Source organism: Medicago sativa, chromosome 1, assembly GCF_051527215.1.
Source record: "Medicago sativa cultivar Bolivia chromosome 1, Bolivia_mono, whole genome shotgun sequence".
NCBI classification, from domain to species: domain Eukaryota; kingdom Viridiplantae; phylum Streptophyta; class Magnoliopsida; order Fabales; family Fabaceae; genus Medicago; species Medicago sativa.
This window is the reverse complement of record NC_140749.1, coordinates 9,582,597-9,605,646: the sequence shown is the minus strand read 5'-3', so window position 1 is coordinate 9,605,646 and position 23,050 is coordinate 9,582,597. Positions and strand designations below refer to the sequence as shown.

Below are 23,050 nucleotides of genomic sequence, written 5' to 3'. Positions count from 1 at the left end.
TTCCATAAATTATGAAATTGTAAAATATTAGAAGAGAGATTTTTTAACAATACAATTATTGATAGTGGAGATTTTTATTTTTATTTTTGCAGAAATTTAGTTTGAATACTTCTCCCTAATTAATATAAGAAATGACAGAGATATCATATAAATGCATACAAGAAATTATTAAAGGGAAAAAAATGAAAGATATGAGACATATATCAAGACAAAAGAAATTGAGGAACGTTCATGATTATCAATATAAGAAATTATAGGGTCAAACACATAATTTGCCACATTATCAAAAAGATTAACTTAAGTCATAACCATTTTAGAAAGTCATAATAGATAAGAAGATTTGAAGAGGAGAGAAAGCATTATGAATCGTCATTCTCTTGGTAAATAACTTCAGCTTGTCCCGACGCTCTCTTGAATTGAATAATTTTTGTCATCAACTCAGGTTTGACGTTTACATCAAGCTTTACCGTCATCTTTTCTAGCACAGGAGAATACATAAGTAGAAATCTGATAAAATCTAATTCAGATGTGATGTCAGAGATTCCTTTTATGTTCACATGGCGCACTCGGAGGGGCATGGGTGGCTCCAAAAAGACATCTTTCCAACAATAGGAGGCGGGTGTTAAAAGGGCAGTATGTTTCTCAAGCTCTGCCTACATTCGATTTTTACAAATTCAAAGATCAAACGGGGGATTATTGTAATGAATGAGAGACATATAGAATATTAAAATTCTAAAGGTAACATTGTGTAGATTGATTAAAACAGAAAATGTGGTACAAGAGTCTCTTGCCTATATGACTCTACTGCACTATTGATGAAACTAAATCTATCTAAACTGCAACTGATACATGACTTCTCTTCACATCTTCAAAATTCCAAGACTCTAGATAAATAATTTAAGCAAAAATAGTTTGCAAATTCTAGAGATTAATAACTTTACATAAAAACAAAAATAAGACGTGCAAGCGCAATCACAAATTTGAAAGAATAGAAAAATCAAGCCGAACAATACGAGTACTTACCTCTATTTCTAATCTTAGAAGATTAGGTGAGCTTCTAAGCAAGCAAAGAGCAGCCATAATTTGCTTCAAGTCATTGAACCTTATGCATATGAAAAGAGAACTTAAATTGATACAAGGTGTCGGAAGTTTTACCGGCACAGCACCTGCATCCAAATACTGAAGCACAACAGAAGAAGAATGACTCTAAATCAGATTGTGGTTCATCTTAAATTTGTAAGGGAGTGAGGTAAATTAAAGAGCAAAAACAATTTTTACCTTTAAAAATTGGCTGCTAATGCTAAGGCTCTGTATGTGAGGTAGATGAGCGAAGAATCTTAACAAATTACTTGAGCATCCACGCAATTGACTATGATTTCTTGGAGAGTCAAAAAAAAAGAAAGCTAACTCAATTAATTGGAAAGTGTTGTCAAAGCTAAAATCCACAAAATCACCAACGATGAGAAATTTCTTCAGATTTGGTGCATGGATATTAAGTTGGGTTAAACCGTCAAGATATAACAATTTCAAATCTTCTAGCAGGTGGCAGCCGGATATCAAGTTTTCAAAAGCATCTTGAGCCATTGTAACCTGATATAGTTCAAGACTTTTCAAGTTCTTGAAGTCTTTAAACGTTGTTGGAGGTTGAATACAACAACAGTATAATTTTAAATGATGTAAACTTTGACATGAGAACAAGCACTGGGGTATCTTATAGAATTCAAACTTGGGTATCCTAAGGAACTCCTCTTCAAAGATTTGCAACGCAAACTCTTTAATAGACTTTTCTGTTAGACGAAGAATCCATCGCTCAATATCAGCCACAGAGTTCACACCAATGAGATGACAACCGGGGTCGAAGAGCTGGAACTTGTTGATTGGTCCAGAATGAAGTAGAAGTACATGATCAACAATTCTCAACAACTTGCTAATGAAAATGGAAGGATCTTCAATAGCTTCAATATTAGAGACACATCTTATATCAAACACAAGATTTGGTAGTGTGTACCATTTATTCCTCCATTCACTGGACAAAACACTTGTTCTCACTGCTTCCCTAATTGGCAAGTATGAGAGAATCTGGTCTATTACATGACCTGGTAAGCAACTAATTCTATCAGGCTCCACGCCAATCACCGTTCTGCGAGTAGTGTTTGCTATTTTTCTCTCCTTTAGATAGACATAATTCATTTTCAAAACAACGGGAACATACAGGGATCAGAAAACAAACTATAGTGTATTTGTAATTGTATCTATCTATGCATGTATACAAGAATTTTAGCTAGGTCTGCCGAGAGAGAACCTTGAAACTCAATGCAACAATCTCAACAATACTGTAACAGTCTCAATTATCGTTTTTGACATCATAAAGCATTTATTTTTAAATAAAGATGTGTACAAAAATAATATATGTCATGAGCTATTAATCTACTACAGAGAGCAAAAATCCTTCATTTTTCTTACTAAAGAGAGCAAAAATCCTTCATTTTTCTTTTTTAACAAAAACGACTATTCAAGTATAATAGTGCTTAAACATTCGACCATGCATATAAACACTTTTTAACTGGGTTCGATGAAAATAGGACCGTACTGCAGATATTTTTCTAACTTAAATGATCAATTTGACCTAATTCATATTACAAGGTTGGTCTTAGTATAGTGTCATAATTTGGCATGAGCACAATATAATGTTGTGTGATAATATATTACCATTGGCGGTATAATGAAATTCACTGATGGAATGCATATTATATACACAGAATAAGGCTTTGAGAAATTACCATTGTCAAGGTACCGATTGAGTAGTTCCAGAAAAGAAAAAAAAAATCGTAATAACAACCTTTTGAAAGTGATTGCTACAAACAAACAAACAAAAACATTATTTTAATTAATTAATCAATTAGACAAAAAATAAATTCGTAAGTAAAAAATAAATAAAAAATTATAAAATCGAATGACTAACCAGTAACCACGGTGAATCCTTCAAAGAAAAAAAAGTAACCACAGTGAAAGGATGAAGTTAAGGGAAATCAGGCAACGAAAGAAAAGATTGTCGAAAGGTTGGTTCCAATGGTTTTAGGGTTTAATTTTTTTAGACCTATTCGGTTGGGGATCAAAAGGATTTAAAGGATTAAACACCGTCAAAGGGTTTAGTTAGGGTTGGGAACAACCAAAAGTCAATAGGCTCAGTCTATTATTTATAAGGATTAAAATTTGTGTAAGATTAAATATGTTTTTAGTCCTTTAAATACACTAAAATTTCCTTTTAACCCCTCTACAAATTTTCTTCTTTGATTTTAGGTCCTCGAAATATTTTGTTTTCAATTTTACTCCATTTTTTTTTATTTTACAATAGTTCACATTTCATATTTTCGAAGATTTTTTCTATAACATATCATCGATAAAACCATAAAATATCATAAGTTTGATAATTTAACTATTTGATCTTTAATCTTTATTAATTTATCTATAACAAAAACTGAAAGGTTCCAATTACACATTTATTATTTTGATCCCTAAAGTGTAGTGTCCACAAAATTTATCAGATTTTCGTCACATTTCTTTGGTTGGTTGTATGTACAAAATTCTGGCCAAACTCTTCGCTAATAGGTTAAAATTGGTTGTTAGTAGTGTGATTTCTGAATCTCAATCGACTTTTGCTAAGGGTAGACATATTATGGATGATATTGTTATTGCTAATAAGGTGGTGGATGATGCCATGAAAAGGAAGAAAGGGCTTCTTTTGTTTAAAGTTGATTTTTGATAAGGCTTATGACTCTGTTGGATGTAGTTATTTAGATATCATTATGGATAAGATGGGGTTTTCTTGTAAATAGTGAGGGTAAATTATGGAGTGTGTAAGCTCAGCTACCGTGTTAGTTGTGGTTAATGGTATCCCAATAGAAGAATTTAAGTTGGGCAGGGGTCTTCGGCAAGAGGATCCTCTATCTCCTTTTTTATTTCTTTTAGCGACAAAGGGGGTTGAATGTCATGTTGAACTCTTTTATGGAGGCCGGTATTTATTTGGGCTATGATGTGGGATCTCTTTCTTCTTTTCTAATTTCTCATCACCCATTCGCTGATGATACATTGATTATGGGTGAGAAAACTTGGGACAATATTAGAACATTGAAGTCTATTTTGATGTGGGACCTCATACATCAAGCCTTTCCATAAGAGTTTACTTGTTGGTATTAATGTGGCAGACTCTTGGTTGGTGGAAGCGGCGACTGTGTTGAATTGTAAAATCGGTCATCTTCGTTTCGTTTATTTGGGCATACCTATTGGTGGGATCCCTCGTCAGTTATCCTTTTGGCAATCGTTGGTTGAAAATATTCGTAAGAAGTTATCGAGGTGGAAAGCAACAATTTATCTATGGGTGGTCGGCTTGTGCACATTAAATCTATATTGTCTTCGCTTCCCGTTTATTTTCTTTCCCTCTTCAAGCAGTTTACATGTATCATTTATTTCCTTGAATCCCTCTTTAATTTTTTTTTCCTGTGTGTGTGTGTGTGGTTTTCTCTATTAAGGAACATGGCGGTTTAGGGGGTGCAGAAGCTTAGGGAATTTAATTTGCTTTTGTTCAGAAAGTGATGTTAGAGGTATACAGTTAAAGAAGCTTATTAGATCATCACCCAATCGGAGCAGTCTCACGATGACATCCATTCACGATGACATCCATCATCACCCAATCTTAAAGTGTTGTTATTCGCTTTGAGATTATTTTAGAAAAGGATTCCAACAAAGGATAATTTATTTCGGCGTAGTGTGATAAATGGAGAATCGTTGTTATGTTTTGGAGGGTGTAGGAAAGAAGATTCTATTAATCATTTTTTTATGGGTAGTGATTTCTACGACAGTATTTGACATTTTCTTCTCAGTAGTTGGGAATTTCAACAACTCACCCCAATGACATTCGGGATCATGTTTTACAATTTGGTGGATTACCTATGTTCAGGAAGGATATCAGATTTTGTCTTCAGGTAATTTGGCTCACATGCATTTGGATTATTTAGAAAGAGCACAATGCCCATATTTTTAATAACAAAGAGTAATCGATGGACCAGTTATTAGATTGCATTACGCTCTTGGTTGTGATTGAAGGCGCACAAACTAAATTTCTTCTTTGATTTTAATTCATGGTGGTCTAATGCTTTGGTTTGTATGAGTTTTATTGACCAGGCTATACAGAACGAATAGTTTATTCAAGAAAACATCGTGACTTGTATATTATGGCTTCCACTTTAATAGCTAAGTAGCGGAAAACACAGGAGAAGGTGGTTAATCAGCCAATCATGTAAATTAGTAATGCGATCGGGACAATTTCTCTCGGGATGTTTAGCATTTTCCTTTATCGACTTGTAATTGTCTTTCCATTTTGTTGTCTACTTTCTTTAGCCTGACTGTATTGTGTACTTTTTATCTTATCCCTTCTAGACACACCTTGTGCTTTGAAGGAATGCTGTTGATCTATTCTGTCTTTGGCCTATTAAAAAAAAACTAGTTCATCTATAACTTATGGTTTTATCAACAATATATGTCATAAAAAAATTTGTTTGAGATATCAAAAGATCATGCTTTTCTCTTCACATAATTTTAGTGTTAGTTGAACATTTTGACTTAGAATTGCATCAAATGAATGTGAAAACTCCACTTTTCGATAAAAATCTAGATGAAGAGGTTTATATGGAGCAACTAGCTAGAAGAGTTTTCTTCTAGTGGCGAGGAGCATTTGGTATGCAAGCTTAAGACATCTATATATGGACTCAAACAAGTTTTCCGTCAATAGTATTTAAAATTTGACAATGTCATATCTTTTTTTGGATGCATAGAAAACATTATGGATCAATTTATATACTAGGTCAGTGCGACTAAAATTTGTTTCGTATGTGGATGACATTTTACTTGCTAAAATTGATGAATGTTTTCTATACGAGGTGAAACAATTTCTCTGCTAGAGTTTGGATATGAAAGGTGTGGGTCACGCTTCTTATTATTTTTGACTGTGTTTAAAAAGAGTGATCTCTTGCACCCTATGTATCTGCAGCTGCTATGGAGAATTTAAAGTTACACAACTTTCAGTTACAAAATATCTATTTATTCATTGGTGTATTTTAAATTATGGATCAGTTTTTGAGATTTGCCTAATGACCAAAACAAAAGTAGACCTAACACGGTTATTGCTCGTATTCTTTAGTTTATATTGAAAAAATAAAAATATCAATGACCAAAAGAAAAGATAGCTCATTGTCAGTGGCGGATGACAGCATGGGCTGAGGTGGGCCACGGCCCACCCCAAAAAAGTTCAAATTTTTTTTCCTAGAGAGAAATTAAAAAAATACCATTGGCTTGATTTGTTTTTTTTAACTGGCTCACCCAACCTCTTCATTTCCTCTCTTAGATAACTAAACTTCTCATTCTCTTCTCACTCTTTCATTATTTTCCCATTCTCTTGTTTGTTGTTATTGTTTGTTGATCATTGGTAATTGAAATTTAAAACTGCAATCATATTTATTGAATTGGCATAATTGAATAGGATTATAGGATTAGAGGACATATGTATTTTTCAACTTATGCGTATGTCATGTCACTTTGTTAGTGTTTATTGAATTGTTCTTGTTTGTTGCGAATGCTTTTTTATTTATATCGTAGTTCAATCTATGTTTAAACAAGATTTTTTTTCAACTTATGCATATTGTAGTTTATGTTTAACTACGAAGGCTTTTCTTTATATTTGTTAGTTTCTTTTTTTACCTATTATAAACTTTTAATAAGACTTAATTTCTTTAATTTGGATTGTTATTGACTTGTGGAATTATTTGATTTTTTGAGAAATTGATCATTTTTTAAGAGGAAAGTTTGTGGGAGTGAAAGAGATAAACAAGGAATATCTTATACATCTCAACTTGTTAAAGTTTCAAGAATTGAAGAAGTGGTAACTTTTACACCTCAATGAACTAAGATCGTGTTTGGTTGCAACTAAGATGAATAAAATTTACTTCTTGATTGAACAAGTTTGTGCTTAATGTTTATTACAACATAATTTCATGTTTATTATATATTAGAGTTAATTTTGTTGGCCCGCCCCAGATATATTTCCGAGCTCCGCCACTGCTCATTGTAGTCATTGGCTTTGGAATTTGCATATAGTGATTGAACCAAAATTCGATTTAACATAGTCACTTCATGTATTTGTTTAAATCTATTGAAACTTTGTGATAACCAAACGAAAAATATGATTTGGAGTAGTCATTGGTCGTTTAAATATGAGATTTGTAAATATTTGTATGGTGACCCCACTAAAAGTGGGTACACAGTAATCAAAACTAGGAAGTTATACCTCACACCCCTACATTTATACGTTGACCTCAACATTTGACACAATGTACCAAATTTACCCTTTTATATAAAAGAAAACTCAATCACTCTTTCACCCAAACAAACTTTTTCTGGAAAACGCTCCCAACAAACAATAAGCATTACCTAAACCCTTCTTTGTCAAAAACGATTCAATTTGATTTTTCTTTTACCGACGTCGAACCAGAATGTTATTGTTATCGGAATCGTTTCTTCATATAATTGTGTTTGTTCTCTTAATTATTTACCGGAATGATTGATTGATGTTTTATGGGTTTGGCAATGTTTTCTATGTTACTGTTGTGGAATTATAGTTTCTCCACTCTTTTTATTGAAATTAGCAATCGACATAAACAACAAATTAAATAAAAACTAGGAAATTTCAAAATAGAAGAATAAGGCTATATTTCCAAAGGATTTGAAGAATAAAACAAACCATAATCTTACTTTAAAATTAAAATCTAGAAATCAAATTGAGAAATAGAAGTGAATAGAAAGTAGGCACTATCAGATCCAAATCCAATCACAGGAACATAATAAGTGAAAATCATAGAGTAATCGAAGGCAGAAATTGAAGAAGAATTTTAGAAGTAGAAGGAACAGAAATTGCAAGACGGCAAACAAAACTACAACAACGGTGACGATCGAAAAGAACGACAACGACTTTATAAAGGTGTATGATTTTATCACTCACCGTATCTTGTGTTTCTGGAAAGTTTAAAAAAATTCAAGAGAAAAGTGAAAAAAGATGGGGTGGTTTTAGTCTGTATACGAGGACAAAATTGGAATTTTAAAATAAATGTATGGGTAAAGGTATAAATGTAGGGGTATGATTGACCACAAAACCACCCCATCTTTTTGGAATTATATATGTTTGGATTTTTATTAAAGTAACCAAATCAAAATAAGTTTTTTTTTTAATAAACACAAAAAAGAATGAGTATTACTTTTCCCACCCTGTTGGTTTCTCACGCGCCCTGTAAAATATTTAAAAATGCCCCTTTGCAGTTCGGATTACGTAATCCGGATTGCATCAGCACCATGAAAAAATTGCAAGAGATAGAAATCGTTTTCACCAATTTAAAGATGGATTTTGCTCATGTAATGATTGCTGGTGAAACTTAATTATCTATTTGTTCAATGGAATATACCATTTTCACTTTGTAGAAAGAGAAGTTACTAATTTGCATTCATATAATATGATTGACCGGTACATATCAAACATAATATAATTCCAGTTAGCTACATATCAAACATAATATTACTATTTGTTCCAATGAGAGCTTGAGCAGTGGGATTCACGTTTGCTCTTGCCCAAGGTAGCATCCTTGCACTAGCCAGCTGCATATCAAACATATATAATTCCAGTTAGCTATATGCCAAAAGTATATTTCTTATAATGGATGGAAGTATGAAACAAAGAAAATTAAATAGATGGAAGGAGTGGTTACAGTTGGAATGGCAGTGGCAATAGTAGCAACAACAGCTGCCTTAGCTCCAGCCATCACACCCTCTGTTTACACAAGAATTGGTGCTGGTGCTAGCCGGATTACGTAATCCGGATTGCATCAGCACCATGAAAAAAGGGTGTTTAGGGGGTGTTTGGATTATGTAATCCGAAAAAATCATGTAACACCCCTATTTTTTGAGATTTCCGGATTACAAAATCCGGAAAAATCCGTAACTCATTTTTCCACCTTTAAAAAAGGAAAACACCATTCCGGATTATGAAATCCGGAAACCTCAAGGGCATTTTTGGAAAAAATGCAGGGCGCGCGAGAATCCTATAGGGTGGGAAAAGTAATACTCAAAAAGAATTTAGAGTATCATTAATTCCCTCACTCGTATACCGTTACTAACAGAATTTTGCTCTCCACCCAGCACATTTTGCTCGTACCCTGCAGCCTTTCCAAATTTACCCTTGCGCAAGTTAACTAACGCAAGTGTAATACTATGTGTTAGTTAAGTAACGCCGCGTGAATTAAGATGCGTGATGACAGTACATCAACACTAGTTATTTAGTCATATTTAGGTCTTTATTATAGTATTTAGAGAGTCAACTGCAATGAATTCATGGTGAAATCAAGCCAAAACAGGAACAAGAGCTTAAAAGAAGAAACTTCAAGAAACCAAGGAAAATTGCCTAAAATACAAGCATCGTGCCACGTTTATCACTTTCGTGGCACGTTGAAGGAAGCGTGGGACAAAGGATTCAGCTCTGGAAATTTCGTGGCACGAAGCAATATGCAACGTGCCACGATGGTTGATTTTGTCTGCTGCCACGTAGGATTAATGAAGCATCGTGCCACGGCCAGACCGTAACGTGGCACGATGATGGGCTTTTTCTGAAACCCTAATTTCTTTCTATAAATATCCAGCTGCTAGCAAGGGTTTTGGTACTGATTATTATTGCGATTTTGAGCACTAAGGACGGCAGGAGACCAAGGAACAAGCCCTGAATCTCATACCAACACCCCGTTGGTTAGATTTATGTATGTTTTCTCTTGTTATTTCTTATGATTGTTTTGCTATGAGTAGCTAAACCTTTAGTTTGGTTAAGCCATGATGAAACTATTGTAATATATGATTTTGTAGTTGAACTCTCTCTATAATCAATGTTATTCAGTTTTTATTCAGAATTACTTGTGTTTATTGCTTTTCATGTTATTGTTTTGTATGACTACTAGCCCTAGCTTCTTGCAATCACATGATTTGATCTTAGGAATTGAATGACTACTAGCCCTAGCTTTTAATCCTGAACTAGTAATTTTGTTTAACTCAACACTAGGAGCCTAGAGATAGGAAATTGAGAGTTATGATATATGAATTAACGTTCCAATATTGCTTCCGCGGTTATTCAATCAAATTAAGAGATTAATAGGGTTATAACTTAGGAAAGGGTTTTGAGTCAAGAGATTGATCAAAACCACTTAGTTAATTCATCGTAAAAACTGAGTAGTAATTGAGAATAAAGAGAGGTAGACTTTTCATATAGAGCAATAGTGGATTCACCGGCTTAACCATTCATCTCAATATAATTTTCTTTCATACTTTCTCTACTTTAATCAAATCTAATTAACACAAACTTTTATTGCCCAAAGGCACCCAAATACAAACTTTACACATCCTAACGTATAACGCGCTTGCTAGAATTGAAATTAACACAATCCTTGTGGATCGATATTTATTACTACTTCGATAGTTTTTGGTACACTTGCCAGATATCTATCAATGCGCAAGTGTAAAACTATGCATTAGTTAACCATTCAAGATTATGTTATAACGCTCCTCCGTGTCATATATCGGCATGTAGTCACTCTTATGATTTATCAACTCTTGAATAAGTGCTTGACGAACCAATACATGATATTCCTCATCTATCCCCAAGTGCCTAGCTATCACCCGGCATCCACAATGACCATCCCCTTTAACATTCACAATTTCTTTAACAAAAGGCCTCATGATATTTGGAATTTGTGAAATGTATGAGATATTCCAAAACGGTTTTGAAGTAGAGGATGAAGCTTGTGAGCGGGAGTAAGTGCCAAGGCGTGCATCTTTCCTCTTTGGAAGTGACCTCTTTGGTTGTGAAGGTTGACTATCCGAATTTTGAGAATCAATGGCCTCCAACCTAGAGGGGATTCAACCCGTTGATGACACTTTGAGTGTAGTCCTCTTCCTTTTAGGTGCTCCCTTGGTTACCACCTTTTTCAAAGGCGGAGACAAAAATGCGATTTCCGGAAATGCAATTTGACGCATCATCTCTTTGATGTGGAGCTTCATATTGTAAGGGCTTTTCTTGAGAAGTTCTTGAATTCCATTCCACTCCTCCATCACGGAAAAATCATCATCAATCTTCTCTCCTTGTACACACAACCTTTTCCAATGAGGGTATATATCATCCAAGACAAGAGGCAATTTTTGCTTGCTCTTCATGGCAATAATACACGCACAAGGTAACACGTAGGATGTCTTTTGAACACAACCACAATCTTGGATGTCTTTTGACATCGCCGGAACCTACGTCGGAACCTTCACCAGAACCTTCTATTTTGGCCAGTTTCGATTCAGCGTCATCATCCGCGACTTTGTCAACCATCTCCATATATATCTATTGAATAAATTTTTTTACAAAGGAAGAATAAATAAATTACTTGCGGAACAAGCTAACCAAGAACAAAAGTGGCGCTAAAAATTCGAAAAACATGACTGCACAGTGGCGTGACTTAAGTCACGCATGGCTTTAACACTTGCGACAGTTAAGTCGCGCAACAAGTTAACTTGCGCAAGTTAACTTGCGTACCTAGCCCTAGTACCTTCGAAAACCAGACGAACCAAGCTCAAAAACCAGCAAAATGAGATGAGTTTAGATGGTATAATACCTGATATTTGATGCTTGATGAGCGTAGAAACTTGCTTCCTGACGATTTGCAATGATTTGGGATGATGATTTTGACCCAAAAAATCGCACTTTTTGGGTTTTTGAAGGTGGAGGGAAAGAAAATGGTGGTTGGAGTTCGGACTGATGGGTTTTGTTCGAAAACAGGAACATTGCGTGAGTTAACTTGTGCAGCGTGAGTTAACACGCGCAAGGGCAATTTTGGCATGGCTGCAGGGTGCGAGCAAAATTTGCTGGGTGGAGAGCAAAATTCTTACTAACAATGTCCGAACCAATTGATTATATTGGATCTTATAATAGAGCCCTTATACCATATTTTTCTTCTTCTTTTTCTCTTCCAAATATGGTCAATTGTAGTCACCGCGATTATAAGATTGATGCCCTTGTTGTCGCGATCCGAGCGTTGGCTCTTCCTTCCTCTTCAATCGGTGCCTCCTCTTTTCTCCTTTCATTTCACCATTTTTTGGTTGCATGAAAAGGATCTTATTATAAACTTTTTTGAAATACGTTAATGTCATTCACAAACTTGCAGTTCCACCATGACCATCATATAGACCTAAATGTTTTTTAGGACCAAAATGATAAGAACTCTAGGGTCCAGATTCAAGATGGCCATGATCCTCCAATGAATATTGAATTGAATTACATTCACAGATGATCATGCTTATGCTAATTTTTCCTTATAACAGGCATATTGGCTTTTCAAAGGCGTTTTATCAACTTTCTTTGAGAAGGTACAATTTTTCAGTCCCAACCGAATTTCTGCATCTCACACTACCGCCACCAATATTAGTGGCGATAATAATAAATGCAGACACTTCGGGAGAGAAAGAAAAACATTACCTTCTTTAATAAAGTTGACGAAGAACGTTTGAAAAATCTCTATATCAACCAACATAAGCAAAAATTTAGCATGGGTATGACCAGGGCCGGTCCTATGATTTTTGGTGTTCTGGGCGAAACAATAAATTGTATCCTTTTAATTATTTCAATATTTTTTTTCTTGCATTTTTTGTTGAAAAATATTCATTTATAATCAATGTTATCTAAAAATATATTTTCAATATAATTAATTGAAGCGAATTAAAAAGAAATATATCTATATAGTACTAACTACTAAATAAAAATAATAATTTTGGTGCCCCTAAAAAAGTGGTGCCCTAGGCTGCCGCCCCTCGCGCCCGCCCTCAGGACCACCCCTGGGTATGATTGTTTATGGACCATGGTAACATATCAACTAGAATGTTTGTGTTACTTCTTTAAAAAAAAAAAACAAGTTTGTGTTACTAGCATATTTCACACTTGAAATAAAAACTTATGAAGACGTGAATTTATTTATTTTTACAAAAAGTGATTATCAATAAAACCGATGATGGTGGGGACATAATGGAGGGCGCAGTGGACCGGCGATGCCATTGGTGTTTCCGTGAGCGGAAATGGCGAGTGTGCCCGGCAAAGCAAACATGAAAATTAATATAATTTTTAAGGCAAAGTGAAAGAAAAAAAAACCAATAATGTTTTTCTTCACAAAAATAAAAAACCAATAATGTCTAACAAAAACCCTCTTTTATTTCGAAGTAAAATAGAAATTGATTTAGAAAGAAAAAAAACAGTGAAAGAACTATACAGAAACATACTAAACAAGCCACTTTTTATAATTTTGATGACAAAAAACTTATTTAATCCATTATTTAAATATTAGTGGATTGCGGTGTTACATATCAAGTTATCTTAATCCCTTTTTCCAAAGGATATTTGCCCCCAAAAATGAAAGTAAAGGAAATTTTGTTTATAATCAACTTAAATAATCGTATATTAAATGTCACATAAATTTTTACAAATGATTAAAATATAAGTTAATATTCCCTTCCATTGAAATTCCTCCCCTCCCATCCTCTCTAAAATTCAGACCTATGATAAAATCAAAGCTAAAATCAATACTATTTTCAGAATCATAAGTCATAATAAATTGGCAATGAAGAATCACATAAATAAACTTAAGCTTTTGAACAATGATATTATATGTTCCTTTCTTCAGATTACATTAAAATAATAATGGATTCAATCCAACCGGCGCAGTAGGTACTCAACCTGAACCTCCTTAGTAAGAGGTATTACCCATTTCTCATACAACTTTGAAGCCACTGATGGATCAAACTTTTGTTTACCTTTGTTGTCATCACTGCTGTTAAGGCTTATGTCCTGCCCAAACAATGTTGCCTTCTTTTCAACCCTCTTCTTTACCATCTCTTCAACACTCTTAAATGTCAGCAATTTCATCAACCCTTCTTTGTCCTACAATTAAAAAGAATGTATCATTTTAGGTGGAAATTTGGAAATCTATGTACCAAAAGTAAATGTTAAGAGTCTCGCATTTAATGAGATAAGGTAAAAAAAATAAATTTATAACTCAGAGACATCTTTTACTTTACAAACCAGTTTTGTAAGAGTTGAATAATTAAGCTCAATCCAAATTTTAAAATGGTATCAGAGCATATACAAGATCTATTAAACCATTCACTTTCACTATCAAGCCACTTAAGTCATGTTCCAGATGTTCAATCTTAGCTGTATGAGGGGGTGTTAAGAGTCTCACATTGGTTAAGAAAATAGCTGAAAATATGTTTCTAAATTTGAGACATCTCTCACTCTACAAGCCGGTTTCTAGTGGATTGAGCTACAATCAACCAAAATTCGATGAGTAAATCAACAATTTAGTCTATGAAATTGAAGTCTTGTACTTTGGTCCTTGAAATTAAAGAAATTTTTACTAAAAAAATTAATAAAATTTCAAAATTCTTGCCACTGAAAATATTTGAGACTAAACTAACTAACCCAAAATGATTAATATGATTGGAGATTGGATATCTCAAAAACCATTTTGAAATTTCATTAATCTCAGAAACCAAATTGTCAACACTCAACACTTACGGTTTCAATGACTAAACCATTAACTTGCTTGAATAAGAAGATATAGTAGAACTTAGAAAGTAATCATGGAATGCAAAAGGATAATCTCATATTCAAATTTTATGACACTAAACTTATGAAGATATAAGAATGATGATGGAGCTAAAATGGCAACACACAGTAATCTGCAACCAATTTATACCTTAGAACGAATTAAAGGCTCATAGTCTTGAGGAGATTCCCTGAATTTCACTTCAGCCACAAACTTTCCATAATGAACTCTTTTAGAGATGGCCTGCACATATCTTATAGAAAGAAAAGTCAGAACCAGTACTGACCATGTTTGGATAACCAACTTAATTGAGCGCACATAGCATTAACACCTTTTTTTTAGGGAACATGGCATTAACACTTATAAGTACTTACGTATAAACTATTATAAGCTGTTTTTATAATTTTATCCTAGAGATCTTATGGAAATAAATAAGCTCAAATAAGATCATAAGTAGTGACAGAATGATATTTCAGACTGCTTTATTGACAAAAATTGAACTGGTCATTGATCATGTAAATTGCGCTACATAATTCATCAATAAACATATTCCTGAAAGTTTTTTCAGAGACAATTTTACCTGCAACAATGAGAGATCACTAGCTGCAGTTTGTGCGTAGTTGCCATCATCACCGGAAGCAACGAACAATGGAAGCAGGTCATGAAAGTACATTTTCCATAAGGACTTGTTTATGTTAATCGAAGCGGCTCCAGGATGCAAAAACTACATATGGAGTTGATTTTAAAATAAGTCATTTTTATTCTAAGTTGTATTAACTTAGGAAATTGGAAAACCATATCAGTTTTAAAGAATTACCTTTGAGAAGGGATAAGATGGAACAAGTGATAATGGTAAATTTTCTGGAAAAAAAGGATTCTCTTCAGGGTTTTTGTATCTTCCAGCCTGTAATATAATCACATTATTTTACACACAAATATTATTTTAAATGCAATAACATAATGCTTAGCAACCACTCAAGAATTAAAAGATCTTTATAATAAACACCTTAATGAAGCACTTAAAATATAAACATTTATCATATAAGCTCTAATGTATAAGCTATTTATATAACAAAAGATCAAGTAAAGTCAAATTGAATTCATATAAGCTATAGGGTTTTTTCGTAAGCTATTCTAAAGAAGTTATGAAAATAAGCTGAAAACAACTTATGGACATGTCATAAGTTGTTTTTATAAATTATCTCAAATAGTCTCACAAGTGTTTATGCCAGTAAATAAACTCAAATAACACAATTCAAACAGGCCAAAAGTTCATATATCCCTAGGTGAAAAAACTTGATCAACTATGACTAACAGAAGCAGAAAATTATAAACTAGATAATGTAGAAGTTTCATCTTATAAAAAAGTACAGCATAAATGTATCACTCATTCTCAACACCTAACAGTCAGAACTATTTATGGATTTTGCAATGACTTAACATACTAACTTATGCTAGATTGCCAGAGAAATTATCAGCAAACATATTTAAGACCTGTTTGGTTTTTAATAGAGAAATGTTAGTAGTAAGGATTGTGTTAGTTTCAGGGTTCAAACCCTGAACCTCTGCTTAAAACTCCTCTGCGTCCCTTAGCTCACAAACCGAGCTATTTTGTTTGGTTTGAGATACCAAAGTCAAATTATTTTCATATAAGCTATAAGCCATTTTCATAAACTATCCTGAAGAACTTATGAAAAGCTAAAAACAACTAATAAACATGTCATCAGTTATTTCCATACACTCTCACAAATAGTCTCATAAATAAATCCAAAAAGACACTAATAATTATTAACCTTAGCTTGAACAGTCTCAGTATTGCTGAAAACAAACTCAACCAATGAGCCATAAAAACCAGGGATTTGAAGATAATTCTGATCATAAGTTTGAGAATTAAAAGGAAACTTTGCTCTCTCAATAAGACCAAAAACAATTGTATCTTCTTGTCTAACCAAAGTCTCCCTCACTGTATCAAGAGTGTATTCATTCTCTGCTGTGGCCATTTTGTTTATCACTGTAGACATTGTATATACAAGAATCAGCAGCTTAAATTTAATCATCATCATAATCATCAATAAAAGATCAAGATTGTAATTAATTATGTTAATGATGATATGATCAGAGACATTATATATAGGAGATATGAATGAATACTAATAAATAATAAATTGTGTATGAAGTCAATTAAGAACCAACCATATGTAATGTTATCTTATAAGTTTGACATCAAAAATGGACAAAGTCAAATGTTGGAAGAAGAAAAATACCTTATTGGTAGTTAATTAAGGTACACGAACCTTAAGCTTTTGGATGTTTTGAATGAGTTTTGAAGGCCAATGGTGAAGGGAAAGGGTAATGTGTATATAGGTATATAATATAAAGTTTATAATAATGTGTTTGATGTATAAAATAATTGGAAAAAAATAGGAGAAGTGGCACAAACGTGAAAAGGTGATTAGTGGGCAAAAAAAGTTAAAATTGTTGTTGTTGCCAAGTCTTTGTTTGATTCCTTGCTTCTTGTTGTTGGCAAGTGGCAACTTGTTTCCTTTGGAATAGGAGGAAGGAACAAGTCAAAATACAAACGTGTGGGTCCCATAACAATCACACTCTTAACTCTTAAGATTTTCCAACCGTTATATGGGGCCGGCCTCTCCCTAATTTTCTGTTGGCTTAAATTCTTTTTTAACAGTATTGTCGGCTTGATTGTCTAACTCAACCGGACAACCTTGTTTAAGTTTAAACTCGATATTTCATAGTTGCGTGTGACTTTTTAATTGTGTTTAGAACTTCGTTACTAGTTATAAATTTTTTTTTGATCTGTTAAGTCTATTTTTAGCTTCATGTTTGGAGCAGTAAGAATTGATTTTAGAGGTAAAATTAATGTTGACATGTTTGATCGTTTTGGAATAAAATTTGTTTTACTTTTGAATTGATTTTAACTTGAAGTTATGATTAATAATTTTTTGGTTTAAACATGATTTTTATAAAATCATTGAAATTTATTATTCAAGTTACTTTTAACATAAATATATTCAATCATAAATCATTTTTCATTCAACTTATTTTTAGGTACAATCAATTTCATAAAATTATTTTATTCAAAATCAATTTTTACCATGATGTAACCAAACATATACCCAATCATTGAACGTTCATAATTCAGAATGTAAACATTCATTCTAGAAAGTCATTGATGCAGTTGTATTATAATAGTATTTTTTTTTAACGAAACACAAGCTATATTGATACTAAAAAAATACTATTGTTACAAGCAAAAAAAATATATACTTTTTTAGTTAATTAATGTTATTTAAATTCCTTCACCTAAGTCGTTGGGGCAGTTGTTCCTTAACAGAAAGTCAAAGTAGAGGCCCATAAAGAAGAGTCGATATTCCATTCCGACCTCAGCTTTGTATTGCCATCATCTTTATCCATTTCACAATTTATCTGGAAGTTGACATTTTAAAGTTTACAAAAATGTCATACCATCTTTCATAACAAAACCAAAATGTCATGCCATGTAATATTAACTCCCTTCACATTCAATCAAGACAATGTGCCAATTCGTGTGAAAATATAAAACTATTATTTTCTTTCCTTTTTGCTAAGGTTATTTTCTAAGTGAAGTAATCTTATTTGAAGTGCAGTATTAAACACTACTCCCTCCGTCCCTTATTAAATGATCTAGTTGACTCTGACACACATACCAATGCATTTTTTAACTTTAATATCTTTAGTTATCTATTTAAAAAATTATGAAAATTTAATATTTTGAAAATATTTATCGAGACGAATCCAACAACATCTTATATGATATTATTTATCTTTGTATATTAGTATAAAAATACGGTCAAAGTATGTCAAGTCAAAAGTGTAAATTGCCAGACAGATCATTTAATAAGGGACGGAGGGAGTAATTACAAATCTATTGTTAGAGTACTAATGCTCTACGAAGAGAAAGCTTTGGGGGAGGGAAAAGTGGTAAAGAAAGATAAACATTCTTTCTTATTTCAAAGAAGGATATTTCGTACAGAATGATGAAATAATTCTTAAAATTGATATATTTTAAATTTTAAAAGTTATAGCAACGTGGAAATAACTTGAGGAATTTGTTTAAACCATTTATAATAATTGTCTGATAAATTTTATAAGTTACACTAAATTATGAGGTTCTGTATAATGAAGAAGAAAAAAACTCCTCACCAAAATTGGAGGTCTATCATTCCTTACTTCTTTTTTTTCCTTTTAAAGTTCTTTCATCATCTTTAAAAAAAAAAAGTTATTTTATCCTTAACTCTCAAACAAACTTTAAATGTGGACATATCTCCTAAGCTGAAATTTCCACTTTAAATGTGGACTCTCAAACATTCCTTAACACCTCTTTCAATTCCCTTAAAAAAAAAAAAAAGACACGTCTTTTAAATCCAACCTTAACTTCTTCTTCTTGTTTTTTTTTTAAAGAAATCCAACCTTAATTTATAGGAAACTTCTACGGTACACTCATAAATTTTAATGTACCGGTACTTTTGTTTCACAAAATTTATAAATTAACGATCATTTTTATGAAATAAAAAACTATTTGTTAAGATTTATATTTTAGAAAACATCATCTAATAAGAAAAAAACATCATTTCATTATTTATAAGGATGATATTAAATTTTTACATTTTGTCATAAAAAATAATCAATATTCATTGTTATGAATAGTAAAAATTCGTAAAAATTAAATTTTATTTCGTCAAAGCTTTTGGTAAATAAAATTTAATTATTATAGTTGTCAATGATAACAAATAATTATTTTTCTTCAAAAAAACAACTCATTTAGTGTTAATTTAACGACTTGGTGTACCGATACATCCAAATTTATTGGATGTACTATAGAATTTGCCTAATTTATAAGGCTTTATTCTATTTAGAGTGTGTTAATCGCGTAGTAATATAATAGGGACGGGAATTAAGGAGCATAATTTTTTTTTTTGAAGAAAATTAAGATACATAATTAGTTCATCACTTTTGATATTTTGCATTGGATTGGATGTCACTATCATATTACTACTTGACTTTTGCTTTCTATTAGGATCATGTAATGTGTGCACTCAATTGAATCAGTTTATGCATTATTGTCCTATTTTTGGTTGATGATTGTTTCTTCTTTAAAGAATAGCTTTTCAGTTTCTTGGACGTTATTCTCTCTTTCTCTTGCAGTTGCAAAGATAAAGAATCACTATTTCATAAATTACTTTTTAAATCGGTTGTAAACGAATTCTAAGTCAATATATCATGCAATTTAAATTATTTTTACTTAATACGTGGATAAGTTTTAAATAGTTTCTAAAACCGGCTTAAAAGGAGTTAAAAGAACTTGTTTATATATTCTTTTTGTTGGGTACAAACTTGTGGATATTATTACTTTAGCCCCTGCATAAATTATGCAATGTTCCTACCAACTGAGCTAAGCTCGCGGGACACGTTGATATTATTATAACTTGTGATTGTGATTTTTTTTTTTGTCTTAGATGAAGTGGTAATCCACCGAAAATAAACTCACACACAACTGTGAGGTCCCGGGTTCGAACCCGAGTCATGACGTCCAACCTTACAATTTCGGCATTTGTCAATTGAGCTAGGACTTCTAGACACTTGTGATTGCGATTTATACAGTACTAACGACATATATATTTGCTAAAAATAACGACATATATAATTTTCGTTGGACTACCCCTAAAAAAAATCGTTAGACTAATTGTTTAGTAAAAGGTTATTTTGTAACTGATTGATTAGTGAAAAATATGTATCCCATGTATATTTTATACACTAAATTATAATTAGTTTTTTCTAAGGAAGATATCGAGAAAACGTTGTTTTTTTTTAAGCAAACTAAAATTGTATTAAACAAAAACAAAGAAATATGTAACAAGAAAAAATAAAGAAATACAAAGATCGGAGAGACATTAGATTTGACCCAGCTAGTCCGTACAAAAATGCAATCATCTCAAAATGGGGTTTGTACTAAGGCATTCAATGGATTTCTTTCTTGGGATACCACAAGGTGATTTTAGTGTTGGATTGTAAAATGGTTATAGATGATGTGCACAACAATAAGATTAATCTCTTTGAATATGGTTCGATTATCCAAAATTATACAACCTTACTTGATCACTATAACGACTTTGTAGTTGTTTTTATTAGGCATCAAGCAAACATGAGCGTTCATGCTCTTGCACGAACAACCTTATCACATGCTTCACATAATACTTTTGATGTAATTCCTTCTTGCATTTCTAATATTATTATGAATGAAACATCATAAGTTTGCTTGCGTAAAAAAAAGTGAGAAAACCATGTAATGGACCCCACCCTAATTAACCCTAATAACCAAATATTTAACACGAGCGCAAACCAAAACCCTCGTACGAGCGTGAAACCAAGCTACAAAAAAGATGAAGAGTGATTGTTTGAGAGCCTCAATCTGAGCTCAAAAGCTGGCGAATGGACCGATCACCAACACAAAATTTGATCCATGTACCATAAACTTCCTGTTTAAGAACAACAAGCATTCAAGCCCTTTCGAGCGTATCAGTGGCCCTTCCTTATTCCGGCATGGTGGAGGAAAACTGGATGCAAACCGACCAAAATCACCACCACCATCCAGAAGGACCAAGAGCAACACAACAACCCGAACCTTGTCAAACCTTGAAGAACATCGAGAAGCTTGTAGATAACGACGAAGGTAGGTTGGGAGCACGAGCAGAAGCTTGACCGCCATAGAGGAAAAGGTCGAATCCAACCCGTGAAGAGGTGCATTTGTGATGCGGAGTACAAAACTCATCCCACCGTCATAGTCTGTCGCTACATGAGGGTTGAGAGGTTTAGATTTAGAGGAGAAAGCTCATCGACGATTAGGTTGTAGAAGGTAGAGAGAGGTTAGATCAAACGGAGGGAGAGGAAAACAGGTGAAATTTGAAAACATTGTATTAATGACATACATATTAACCTTTTAATTAAGTGATTAATTTAAAATTATATTCTAACTAATTGACGGATGAAAATGATTTATCATGTTTATGGTTTATCTTTTAATTGAATGTATTGTAATTTTGGTTAAGAGGAATGCTAAGGACAGTTGCTCACACGCTCTTCCTTAGATACTCTCTAAATGTATGGTGCCACGTGTCAGGTTTTTTAACTTGTACCTGTTTACCGGCTTTGAAAGTTGAGAAAGTTTATTTCATACTTTTTATTTTTATTTTATTTTTTTGTTAGGTAGCCTAGTGGTTAGAATTCATCTTATAAGGTGAACAAGTGGGGTGTCCGGGGTTCGAACCCCAGCCCCTGCATATAATAATGCATTGTCCTACCAACTGAGCTATGCTCACGGGACTACTTTTTAATTTTTTTATTATAAAAAACTCAAAGGTCATCTCTGCTGCACGACGTAACTTTGCAAGTTCTCTTAGATTTTGTTTATGTGAATGGAAATAAAGACTACACAACCACAACTAAAGATTACTACAATCTTCCACGGTGCTACAAGTTCTCTCCAAATATAACTTTTAGATAGTTTTATTTGAAACTATTTGGTATTCTAATGCAGTAATATTTGAACAAAGACCCATTACAACTTCCAAATAATACTGCAAATTTTACTTTGCCGATAAAAAAATGCACTATCTATTCATTGTCATTTGCTTCACACCATAGAAGACGTTTACAAGAAAATAGACTTGCCATTTTCGATTCAATTCTGTTAATCTAAATGAATAAAATCCAAAAGATGTATTGTAAACAAAAAAAGACCACCACAAACAATCACGCTTATGGTTTCCATTAATTTTTTTTGAAATATGAGCTATCGTTCAAACTTGCATCAGTTCAATTTTTCTGGCTTTCATGGATGATAGGTCCAGACCTGGGGGGTCAATCATGGATGATAGCAATGCAAGAAGGAATTGCATCAAAAGTATTATGTGAAGCATGGGATAAGGCTCTTCGTGCAAGAGCATGAACACTCATGTTTGCTTGATGCCTAATAAAAACAAGGCTTAAATAGGTCATTCGTCCCTGCAAATATATGTCATTTGAATTTTCGTCTCTGAAGTTACTAATCCTTCCAATTTGCCACTGCAAATATTAATCATTTGACTTTTGGCCCTAATTAGGTTTTTTTGCTGAGGTGGGCTGTCATTAGCGACGTGGTGCCCATGTGGCAAGTGATGATTGGGCGAGGTGGTTGCCTTAAATAGGTCTTTCGTCCCTGCAAATATAGGTCATTTGAATTTTCATCCCTGAAGTTACTAATCAGATGAAATTAGGACCATTTTTCAAATGATTAATAT

General features: G+C 32.9%; 2 protein-coding genes across 3 annotated transcripts; both read right to left on the bottom strand.

The window, feature by feature from the left end:
• Positions 1–218: 218 nt before the first annotated feature.
• LOC146952439 (F-box/FBD/LRR-repeat protein At1g13570-like) lies at positions 219–2,629 on the bottom strand. Its single transcript, XM_085740142.1, has 3 exons — positions 1,279–2,629; positions 1,024–1,179; positions 219–653 (listed from the first exon to the last, which is right to left on the bottom strand). The coding sequence occupies exons 1-3, from the start codon at positions 2,188–2,190 to the stop codon at positions 360–362; spliced, it is 1,362 nt and encodes a 453-aa protein (XP_085596268.1). The 5' UTR covers positions 2,191–2,629; the 3' UTR covers positions 219–359.
• A 10,909-nt stretch (positions 2,630–13,538) lies between these two features.
• CM2 (chorismate mutase 2) lies at positions 13,539–17,055 on the bottom strand. Of its 2 annotated transcripts, XM_085702104.1 has the most exons (6): positions 16,982–17,055; positions 16,511–16,728; positions 15,535–15,621; positions 15,298–15,441; positions 14,868–14,960; positions 13,539–14,050 (listed from the first exon to the last, which is right to left on the bottom strand). In XM_085702104.1, the coding sequence occupies exons 2-6, from the start codon at positions 16,715–16,717 to the stop codon at positions 13,817–13,819; spliced, it is 765 nt and encodes a 254-aa protein (XP_085558230.1). In that variant the 5' UTR covers positions 16,718–16,728; positions 16,982–17,055; the 3' UTR covers positions 13,539–13,816. The 2 variants fall into 2 exon arrangements, with proteins under 2 accessions (XP_085558230.1, XP_085558222.1); XM_085702096.1 differs by lacking the exon at positions 16,982–17,055 and having other exon boundaries at positions 16,511–16,795.
• Positions 17,056–23,050: the final 5,995 nt, after the last annotated feature.